Source organism: Strigops habroptila, chromosome 5, assembly GCF_004027225.2.
Source record: "Strigops habroptila isolate Jane chromosome 5, bStrHab1.2.pri, whole genome shotgun sequence".
Lineage (NCBI taxonomy): Eukaryota > Metazoa > Chordata > Aves > Psittaciformes > Psittacidae > Strigops > Strigops habroptila.
Genome location: NC_044281.2, coordinates 18,377,110 through 18,388,222, shown reverse-complemented (window position 1 = coordinate 18,388,222; position 11,113 = coordinate 18,377,110). Strand labels below are relative to the sequence as shown.

Sequence of the window (11,113 nt, the reverse complement as noted above, 5' to 3'; positions counted from 1 at the left end):
CTTGTCAGGCCCAAGTGGAAAATTTTTACCATGGTGATCAAAATTTATCATGTAAATGAAAACCGACACAAAGTGAACTCTCCTTTCACTGTTCGTGGATTTGTGTTTAGCTCCTTCTAGCAAAAGTGGCCAGAACACCTTATGTGCCAGCCAGCCGAAGAAAAAAAATTGTGCAGAAACAGCTCTGGGTAAGTTTGAAATGCAAGTGAAGGAACAAAGCCGGCAGTACAGCCTTTCAAATTTAATCTGTGTATCCTTTGATTTTTCAAGGCTATGCTACATTAATTTTAACAGACAAGCGATATGCCCATATATATTAATAAATAAAATGTTTGACTTGAAGTCATTATTTGAAGGGTTCTATGTGATATGTCATAATCAGGAGGAATCCGTGGTGACTGAATGACAAGATGCTGTCTTCCAGATATCCTAGTGAGAAAGATAATAAATGCAGGCAACAGGTTGACAGTTAAAGTTGTTATCTTTAATGAAATGACTTCGGAAATAGCATCAATTTCCATGACACCAACATTTTGGGAGTCCCATAAAATGCAGTTACATTCCAATGCCAATATTACAGGCAGATCTCCTTTCACATGGCAAAGAGGATCAAGAAAGCAACCATCAGACAGAAGAGACCCATAGCTTCAGACAGGGCGAATCCCAGGATAGCATATGAGAACAGCTGCTGCTTCAGAGAAGGATTTCTAAAAGAAAGCGAAGGTGTAAGTCCTTTTTATCTTTACAATTCAGATGTTTTTCATACAGTTTAATGCATCTGACAGATTCAGAACCTCATACTTCCTTGCCATATATTCCGTAACAGGAAAATCCCGTAAATCCAAGCAGGAGTAATTTTTAGCAATGATCTTACTGAAGACAAATGAGTTGGCAATTAAGACGAGATTCAGGTTATGCAGACTTTATATGGCTGTTCCAATTAAGCACAGTTTTTGACGACTACATGCATATATGCTTTTGAATTTGACTTCTCCACATCCTCCCACGCAGGAACTGCCAGCACTATGCTTTAGAAATTTACTTCACATCTGTGACATTAGAACAATATTCCAAGGAAGTTTGTCTGTAGCATTTTAAGTAACTCTCAAATACAGGAACTGAAACCACCTAGAGCAAAAAAATAACTACACAGCAGTTTGCTGCAAAAATGCAATGAATTATCCCTCCAAGTGTCTGGGAGAGAAAAAAAAAATTCTGAAGTAACATTCTACAGCCTCTTATTGACATGTTCATGCCAAATTAAGGAGACATTACTTTTGTACTGAAAATACTTATGTTTCTTCAAGTGGAAGGTGAACTTCCTTGTCTTCAGTAGGGCTTAAGAATCTTTATTAAGAAATAAGACATTAAGTCTTAACTGGTTGAAAGAGCAATGAAGAACATGAAACAGTCTGCAAAGCTTTTTTGTATCTGTACCAAGTCTGCTCTTCCATGATACCACGTGAACTATTTCTACTACAGGAACATTGTAAACTTATCTGGAAGAAGTTCACCTCTACTATAAAATCCCCACCCCCTTCAGATTTCATTCAATAAAGTAATTACACAGTCTGAGATGCAAAGCCGAATGTGTTGGAAAAATGAATTAAGCACCTATGTCTAAGCAACAATCCTGACTACAAAGTCTAAAGCATACAAACTCACATTGCTTATTACTAGTTTTCATGCAGTCTCTCTTATGGACTTCTCCCCTCACATGGGCAAAAAAATCCAGGCTAGATTTTTAGTTCAGTTTTGGAACTGAATGCTGAAACACTGGACTTTGGTGACCAGAACTTTGACAAAGTCTAACAATCTCAGTTCTTTCATGTCTCTTCACTAGGCAGGAGTGTACAAAGTTCTGAATTTAACAACAGAGCCATCCCAATGAATGAATACAGTCTCATATTATTCTATTTATCCATGTTTATCACTAACAGCAATTATTAACGTAATTTATTTTAGTGCCATCGTCCTTATTACCACTTGGCTTATCTGGGGGTACTGTCTCAAGATATATCTGCATGCAATTCGAGAGCTTCGTAAGACAGAGATTGATTACCTGGCATAACCAATGATTAGACTACCGAAGACTGTTCCAATACCAGCACCAGAACCGGCCACACCTACTGTGGCAGCACCAGCACCAATAAATTTGGCAGCAGTGTCAATGTCCCTGCTGATAGCACTAGTCTGGAATTCTCTAAGTGCTAGTCGGGAGACAGTATTTTGGGCCCCATTAAGTGTTGAGTTGCCCTAAGAAAACAAAACATGAAAAAGATTATATTCAGACACAGACCATCATCTATGACCACTTTAATAATGTTATTTTGCAGTTTCAAAAGTTGTATTAGATCCAACATCTAGTTCCTCTTCCAAGTGATGAGACTATAACTAAAAGTTAAAAAAAACTTCAGTGTTACCTGTTCCACATGAAAGCAATCAACTTTAAATGTGAAAGACTTTTCAGGGGAAACAGCAGGGCAGCAACATGTATTATGAGGTGCTTGACTTAAAGCAAGTTTCATACTATAGGTATTTGAGTTAGTACAAGTGAACTCTAGGTTGAGGACATTTAGGCTCACCAGGTAATTTAGGAAGATACAGAATTTTGTTTATAAGGTACCTCTCCATTCTTGACCTCTGGCCTAGACAACACAGATGCCGAAATTGGTCTGTATAAGATTCTTGATCCAGCACGGATCTGCATGAGGAGGAAAAGAGCTGTAAGAAACCCCACATTTGATCACAGCTGTTCCCATACAACAGTCTGTAAGATTCTAAGGCTATTAGCTACTAAGCCATTTGTCTTACTTGAAAGACAGCAATCTTTGTATATCTGGATATACAATAAAAGTTACAGAAGCTAACACAACCACGCAATCTGATAGCACTGTTTTCAGGAGACATTATTGCGAACAGCTACATCATTCAATGAACTTGTACATGCTTTAGACTGAGAGAAAATGCAGCAAAACAGCGACAAAAAAGCTAGGCAGACCAGCAGGCAGCAATACACATTTTGAAATTAAAAAACCAAAAGCCATCAAAATGAATTCCAAAGTTGTTAAATGCACAGACATAACCTAGACTTTTAAATCTAGTCAGGCATAAATGAATGAATCCTCTTTCACAAGCGGCCTGCATATGTCCTTGGGCTTTCAGCAGTCTAAGGTCATATCAGCTCTTGCACAAAGCTCTTCCTGCAGGGCAAACCTGTGCCTGCACCTTGCAAAAGGAGACCTTCTGCAGGCTAGAGAGGACGTTTTCAAGCAGGACAGCCCCTTGTCTCTGCAAGGGCAAAAAATCCAGGCCTCGCATAGGACAAGCAACAGGCTAGAGTTTGACCTACAGCAAGGTGCAGAGCGCACCAGGCCCAAGAGCTTTTCCTTGCGCTGCCCTCCCCCTTCACCGCCCGTGCGGGAAGGCCCCTCACCTTGGCAAAGGGCTCTAGCCCACACGAAGGTAGCGGGAAGACGAACCCAGACTTACCGCAGCCGCCTCCATCCCCCACCCTTTCGTTCTCGGGCGGGCAGCCCGAGGTAGGGACTCGTCGCAGGGGCCTGCCGAGGGGCTCAGAGGCCCCATCGACTGCCGGGCGCCCCGCGACCGCCGCCGCCCGGCTGCAGCCCGGGACACGGCGTTCGAAGCGGCCCCGGCGCCCCCCGCGGGCCCGGGCGCCCCCACTCACCAGGGAGGGCGAGGCGGCGAGCTTGGCGCAAGCGAACATCTTAGCGGGCGGCGTCCCGGTGGCCACAATCCGGTGTCTCTGAGGAGAGAGGGGAGAGGGTGAAGAGATCGCGGCGACAGGCGGGAGAGGCGATGGTCGCGGATGGCGCGGCGCCGCCACTCACCCGCTCCGGCTGCCGCACCTCAGAGCCGACGGACTAGGGCTTCTGTGCGCAGGCGCGGCGAGGCCGGCGGCGAGCGCCCGGATGCAGCGTGGCGGAAGGAGGCGGGCCGCGCCGCCAAGGTCACTTTGTACCGGCTCCATTGGCGGCGGCGGGGGGCGCATAGCGGTCGCCATCCCGCCCCGGCGCAGCCGCAGTCGCGCTGTGCCCGCCTCGCCACGGGGCGCAGGCGGGGCGGGGATGTGTCTGCTGCAGTGCTCCGTGGCGGCCGGCGATGTTAGGCCGGAGCCGCGCACCGGGCAGCGGACCCAGCCCGGCGGCCTCGCTGCCGCCGTAACCCCGCGCCTGGGGCGGCGCGGTGAGGGCGCTTCTCCTCCGCGGTGCGGAGAGAGAACGGGGAGAGATGTAAAGAGCTGCGGCGTGTTCCGCTGCGGGGAAGGAGGCGTGAGGGCACTGCGGCGCGTCACTGGCTGGTGAAGCAAGGCAGAGCAGCCCCGCCCCGGAGTGTCAGTGCGTGGCGGGAGCTGCTGCTCCTGTTGGGGTGCGGGACGCTCACGGGCTGCAGAGACGAACCCGGAACTCCTCAAGTCCCAGCGTGGCAAGAGTCACAGGCAGAAAAAGAGGGCGAGTCTGGGAACACCTGAAGTGTTCAAAACATCCCCGCTATTAAGTCGTTTTCGTGTGACGAGCAGGTTCACATCCAAGTAATGAAGAAATCTTTTTTAATCACGCTTAATCACAATAAGATTATCATTGCTGAGCTGAGCATGTGTTGCCGAGGTGACCACTTTAATCACTCACATGTTCTTTAGTATTTTTCACTTGACATTGGGGATCGCTGTTTGAATGGTCATTTACCACTGTTTAGTAGTATTAGCGCCAACTAGGAAAAATGCAGAAAAATCCATGTTTTGGGTAAAACACTGGAAACATATATTTAAGTTGCAGCAAGACTTTTATTTGATACAATCTGTTCCATAAAAATAAACTCTGAAATAGTCTCTGTGTTACAAACTGTCTCCAAAGGGACAAGTAAGAGGATATGTGCATTATATTTAGGGATAGGAACGTGGCACGGTCTCTTAGGAATTTGCTGCTGGCCTTTTCCAAACTTACGTGAAGTATTGATGTTGCCGTTGTTGACTGAACCACAGGTGCCACGCAGCTGAGACATACTCCATAACAGCAACTTGAACACCTACCCACAAACACGATCAATAGGCCCTTTCAGCAGATGCATACTAATGTTAACGATAATGTTGCTTTTATAACCTACAGAGCTGTGCCTTCTGATCCTTTGGTACAGCAGAGTTGTACTGAGTTGAAGGTCCAAAGGTCAGAGAGACTGGTACAGTTTGAATTTCCCAGCTTTCTGCTCCCTGCCTCAAGCCCAACAGCAAGCTTGGTTTGGTAATGGTATGCATCCAGAGTCCTAGCAATAGGGCAGTAAAAAGGGAGTCTATAAAGGACACCAAAGAGGTTGTAAGTTGCCTGCTTTTTTGTTTTCTTTTTTTCTTTTCATGTCTTACACTGTTCTCTGCGAACTGAGGTGAATGGGCAGATCTGAAGTTCCTGCTGAATGGTTATTCCATAGACAAACACCAAGTAAGAAATAAGTATTAATGGCAAAACCCTTTAATGGTTAGACAGAACTTTTCACTCAAAAAAAAAAATTTCAATCTATCTGCTATTGTGGCAACAAATATTTCCAGCACCATGAAAACAAAACAAAAAACGAAACATAAAGCAGATATGGATCCTGTGCTGGTGGAATGACTTAAATGTAACATGTTGCTGTGCACTAACATACAAAGTACATCATTTACCCCTAGGAAGTGTAGCAGCGAGCAGGCCATTGCAACAAAGAAACTCACTTGTTCGTGGAAGGAAGCACAGCGGTTAGAGACATGCTTTCTTCTCAGGAACGTAGTAGTCTGGACCTCCAGTCGTCAAACAGATCTTCCCAAAGCTGTCATGAATGGAGAAGGAAGAGGACATTAAACTCCTATATACTCACAGTGCCAAGTCACATGGATTGAAAAAAGCGTTAAATGGAAACCCTTTTCTCTCATGAGGAAAGTGCCCTCTTCTGTCACGATTTCCACCTTGGAATGTTTTGCAAAAAATGAATTCACAAGCTGGTCTGAACAATGTGAAAACCACCATTAAACACTTGTTTATTGTTGCTTTTAAGGCATAACAGCTGATATTATATTTTGAGTGCAACTCATCTGCTTCTTTCAGAAGGAGTTAGAAGAGCGGTTACTGATCTCTGGGGACCATGTTCAGTTTCTCGCACTGTTTTCTATCTGGTTGACCTGCTGCTAGGTCCCCAAGGAAGTGCATCAGTGCACTAAAGAATAGTGTAATTTCCAATTGCTTACAGCATTTCTGAAAGTCTATTCTACTTGGAATTTTATCTTAAACTCCCTAAATCTCTTGGAATAGATTCCCAGTTTCCCAACTATCTCTCCCAGACAGAACCAGTTATGCATGCGGGCAGTGGCCGAGGCTGCCAGAGGAGGTTTCCTCCCCATTCTGACTCTGGCAAAGAAGATAAAGTGTAGCTGTTTGAGCAGTACACTTCTCTCTCACAAGTCCCTACTGTTAAGCCAGGTTTATGTCAGGGCAGTAAGAGCAGCAAGTGACCGCAAGCTGTGGTTCACTAGTGTGGCCTTCTCCTTTCCCAGAATGGAAAGTTCATCCCAGGTTTCCTGAGCTTTTTTAAGGTTTTCCCTTAAAGCACAAAGATTCTCCCAGTCATTGTGTCCTTATTTTTAGAAAAGCAACAGCCTGTGTCACCCTCACAGCCAAGCAGCTAATTTCCTAGGTGCACCATGTAATAGGTCAGTCCTACAGTGACATGTAGCTTCACTTTGTAACCCAAAAATGAATTGGTATCTACACATATTGGACTCTTACGACACATGAGTATCAGAACAGACAGTGCATAAAAATGATATTTTTGCCTTGACTTCTTAAAGAGATCTGTGAAGTCTTACATCTGTTCAGTTTGCCATTCAGAAAGCAGATAATAAGGAAACTGGGCAAAGTACCTGTAAACTGGCATATCTGCCCTGTAGATACAAGTTGGTTTTCCTCCAGGTACAGATGAATTTTGGCAATTGCAGATTGGTTCAACTGAACAAGTAAAATCCTGTACAATGCTGAATAAATTAGTATGTCCAGAGTGCTTTGCACCAAAGGGTCCATCAGAATTCAACATTTATTCTTTACAACTTATGAAAGATGAATGTCTGTTCTGTATTAGCTGAAGGAGAAATCTTGGCTAGTTGGGAGAAATGTGATTGCCCAAAGCTTAAATAAAAAGTTCTTCTAGATCAAACCCTATTCCTTCAGGTTATATTTTATCTCCCAGCGGAGAAATATTAACTCAAAACATGCCACATACTCACACTGATCTTTTTTTTTTAAAATCTGTTCTGAAGAGGAGATGTGTTTGGAAAACGTATATATTCCAATAACTCTTAATTGTTGGAATACCCCCAAAGGATTAAATTGGCTCAAAGGCCCCCTGAGATTGTCCTAATGTTTGTGAAATGTTTTGAAACATAAAGTGGTGTTATTACCTCAGGGTTAGCTCTCTAGAACTTCAGGTTTATGATGTAGTTTGCAGGGCATTGATTGATATTGATTTACAAAGTCAGGGGGTTTCAGTGTTTTTCACTAGGGACAGTATCTTGCACTTCTACTTTTTCCATTCACAACTGTGTGGTTGAATCTTCCTGTTCAGGACTGTATAGGTCTCAGATAACTGGAGCCACAGCTTGTGGAAAGAAGGTATACAGAGCAGACCTAGTACACTTCAGCATATTTAAACCAATTTGTCTCTAAGATGAAGGAATGAAGCCATTATTAGAGGGCTCTGCTTTAAGCAGAAATTATCTTGGTAACACACTCTAAATACCTTTTTACCTTATTGATTATTAGCAGTTGGCAAATGTTGACATAAGTAATGTTGGGAGTTTTAATTGCCGAGTTGGCTGAATTGGAAGTGATGCCTATTAAGAAAGCAGATGATAAAGTTTTCTCACATCATTGTAAACTTTTCCTTTACAGGGGAAAGGGAGAATCTGTTTCTTGAGTGATCTTTGTCCCTCAGAGTACTTACCCAACCTTTTTTTTTTTTTTGCTAAAATTAGTTGTCTTTTAGTCTCAACAGCTCCTTTTAGTAGAGAACTGAAAGAGATTAACAAAGTAGGGCTAGTTTAGGCTGTAGAGCATTCTGCTCAACAGTTCATTGACTATTTTAACACCTGAGTACTAAAAACAGATGGTATTAACCACAAATATGTTGTCATGTTTATACTTAGCAAGAACCTGAAAGTATGCTGATCTTGTTGAGACCACTGATCCAATTTGAATTGAAAACCATTATAACCCTTGTCATGTCATTTTTGGGTCTCTGAGATCTGCCTTAAATGGCACAATGATTATATATGTAGGCTCTACTACTACCATAGCCACTCTACATAACAAAATGGGATGTTGTCAAGAGGAAAGCTGTTCTGCTACAGCAGAAATTCAGCATGGAAAAGAGGTGTTCTCATCTTCATCCTGCCTACTGCATTCTGGTGAGATAAAGGCTCCATGGAGCCTTGCCAGAAAAGACCAGTAGATCTGCTCTCACTCTGGACAACAAGCCCTGTTTTCCAGCATTCAGGTTCTGCTGGTTAGCTTCAGGAAGTTGTACAGCAGTGTAGACACGTAAAACCAAAACCACCCTTCTGTAAAACCCAGCATTCATAAGGTGGAAGATGATCCTGTACTTTTTTAAACTAATTTTGTGTGTCAGCAAAAACTACAAATTGTCTAAAAAATTCAGATGCCATATTTTAATGTAATATTTATTTGTATTTGCAATATAACTCAATGTGAAATGAAAGGTTCATGAATAGATTTCACTTTATGCTCCACATCTGTTACACTGTATGTGTCAGGATTGCCACATTTGGGGTGAGTTTTCATGTATTTAAAAATCATTATTATGTATCTACCTAGTACTTTTTGAAAATTGTTTTTTGAGGAAAAGCAGTAATAAAACTGCTGATGTTTAATCAAACTAATTATTATGAGTACACATAAAATTTAGAACCTTTGGAATGAAAGTTACTCTTCATGTATTACTTTAGAACACAAACTTTCTTAACTATGGTGTCTTACTCAGATGACTCACATTATTTCCCTAATCTGTGTTGTAAAAAAACCCAGCTGATATCTGAAATGGTCAGTCAGTTGACGGGATAACACACACATAGATTTCTAGTTTATGGAATATAACTGAATTAAATGAAAATAAATTCAACAACACCTTTTATTCCTACTAACAGTACTAAACACCTTTTTAATAGAAAATGAAGTTCAGCCCGAAGTTGACACTGTTAGCTGCACTGGTTAGAACACAATGTCAGCAGCCCAATTATAGCACGTTTCATATGGCACATGCTTTCTGATAAAACACAGATCCAGAGAAACCACAGACAGCCAAAATTTTGGCCATATTTGAGCCAGTGTTTCCAAAAGTATATATAAATTTTGGTTGCTGAAGTTGAAGAAACCCAAAATGGAGGGATGTTTTGTTAGCAGGCTCTTTCTGAAAGTACAGGGTTTTTGTGCAAGGGGGATTGCAACTCAAACACAGATTCTTAGTTTTAAAATACAGTACCTACGCTCTTTTTGTTAAATATTTCTTCTTCCTATTTGTCAGATGCATGTAAATGATCCTAGGCAAGTATTTTTGGGCAATATATTTTGGATGTTCACAATCTGGAAGGAGAAATAGGAAAGGTAGCTGTTCAGTGCTCAAAAAACATAGGAATTGTTATTCCTGTTTGGAGATTAGTGCTTTGGATAACTGATGTGTTATGGCTATACATGCCATGTAAAGAGCAAAAGCAGGATACACATGTATCTGCCAGGATTGTGGCAGAAGGATTTTGTTAATCTCCACCCTCTCCTCCGAGAGTATAGTTCCAGTTTATAATCCCCGGTGGGAGGGGAGATGGGACTGTAGACTATTAATACATACAAGATTCATTTGCTTAATTGTGAATGATGTACCTTACAACTATGAGTTTAAATTCTCATACACTTACAAATTGCTTTGGGATCACTGCCTGAAGGCGCTATATAAATGAGGAATATTCATTAGCATCTGAAAACTCTTCAGTCTGAACCACTTAGCAGAAAACCTGTGGAATCATTTTGATTGCAGTGCACAGTTTCTGCCCTCTAGGACCTCGTGCCAGTCTGAATACAGAGAAAAAGTTGTTCTGATTCAACTGAGTACTGTCATGATTTGTGTGGCTCAGATGAGACGTTTTTAAATTGCTAAAAGTAATTTTGCTTATAGTTATAAAAGAGATCATATTTTATTCTGAACCTAAAATACAGAAACTCTGGACAGCCTGCTGTTTCTAAATTCTTGGAAAGGACTCTGTCCCTAATATTTAGACTTGATGAACTTACTGGTTCTCTGGCATGCCTGCATTCACTTCCATCTGTTGTGCTGGCATTGTTCCCACTTGGAATTATCTATGCCAATTTCAACAGGGCATAGGTGCTAACCAAACATGGTTTTAGAGGGACAGCTTTCATAACACAGCAAGTGCCATCTCTTTTGCCAGGAGATCCTGCTGTTTGCAAATAATTCCAGCTTAAGGCCACATGCTTCATTACATGGGATCACATCTGTAGATGCTTGTGGGCATTATAAAAATCAACAAATGTCTACTGTATTTCTCTTTCAGTTTGGCTCAGCACTCAGAATTTTGCATGTGGAGAATGAATGCTCTGCACCTTGTTAACAGGAGAGAGCCATAGGCTGTTATATGCTCTAAGCAGTCTTCAGAGGTTTTTGCATCAAAGCTGGGGCAACAAACTGTAGAGGTTTACCAGAGCTGTGCTGCTTTATCAAGTGGTCCTTGATTGCTTTGTGTCTATAGTATATTCTGAGGATGGAATGATAGAGGATTGTCTTTTTGCACCACAGCTGTTGCCTTTCCAGATTCTGAACAGATTTATGTAGAAGGCATATTCTGCCCCTACTCAATTGTAAAGTGGCATATGTGTACAGCAAAATTAATACTGCTTATTAAACTTTATATTCTGTATAATGCTCTATATAAGATATGTAAATATTATAAGAATATATTATACGTATCATATCAACATATTATAGCTGCATTTGACTCCTGTTTTGCCCCACTGAATAGATGAGTTGTGTTAGCAGAACTACTCGG

General features: G+C 42.0%; 1 protein-coding gene and 1 long non-coding RNA gene across 2 annotated transcripts; both read right to left on the bottom strand.

Annotated features, from left to right (window-relative positions):
• Nucleotides 1–462: 462 nt before the first annotated feature.
• ATP5MC3 (ATP synthase membrane subunit c locus 3) lies at nt 463–4,033 on the bottom strand. Its single transcript, XM_030488666.1, has 5 exons — nt 3,855–4,033; nt 3,692–3,769; nt 2,627–2,704; nt 2,063–2,256; nt 463–707 (listed from the first exon to the last, which is right to left on the bottom strand). The coding sequence occupies exons 2-5, from the start codon at nt 3,728–3,730 to the stop codon at nt 593–595; spliced, it is 426 nt and encodes a 141-aa protein (XP_030344526.1). The 5' UTR covers nt 3,731–3,769; nt 3,855–4,033; the 3' UTR covers nt 463–592.
• A 523-nt stretch (nt 4,034–4,556) lies between these two features.
• LOC115609021 lies at nt 4,557–6,761 on the bottom strand. The gene is made up of 2 exons (XR_003991714.1): nt 5,726–6,761; nt 4,557–4,734 (listed from the first exon to the last, which is right to left on the bottom strand). It is a non-coding gene; the product is annotated as an uncharacterized LOC115609021 (long non-coding RNA).
• Between the last annotated feature and the right edge of the window lie 4,352 nt (nt 6,762–11,113).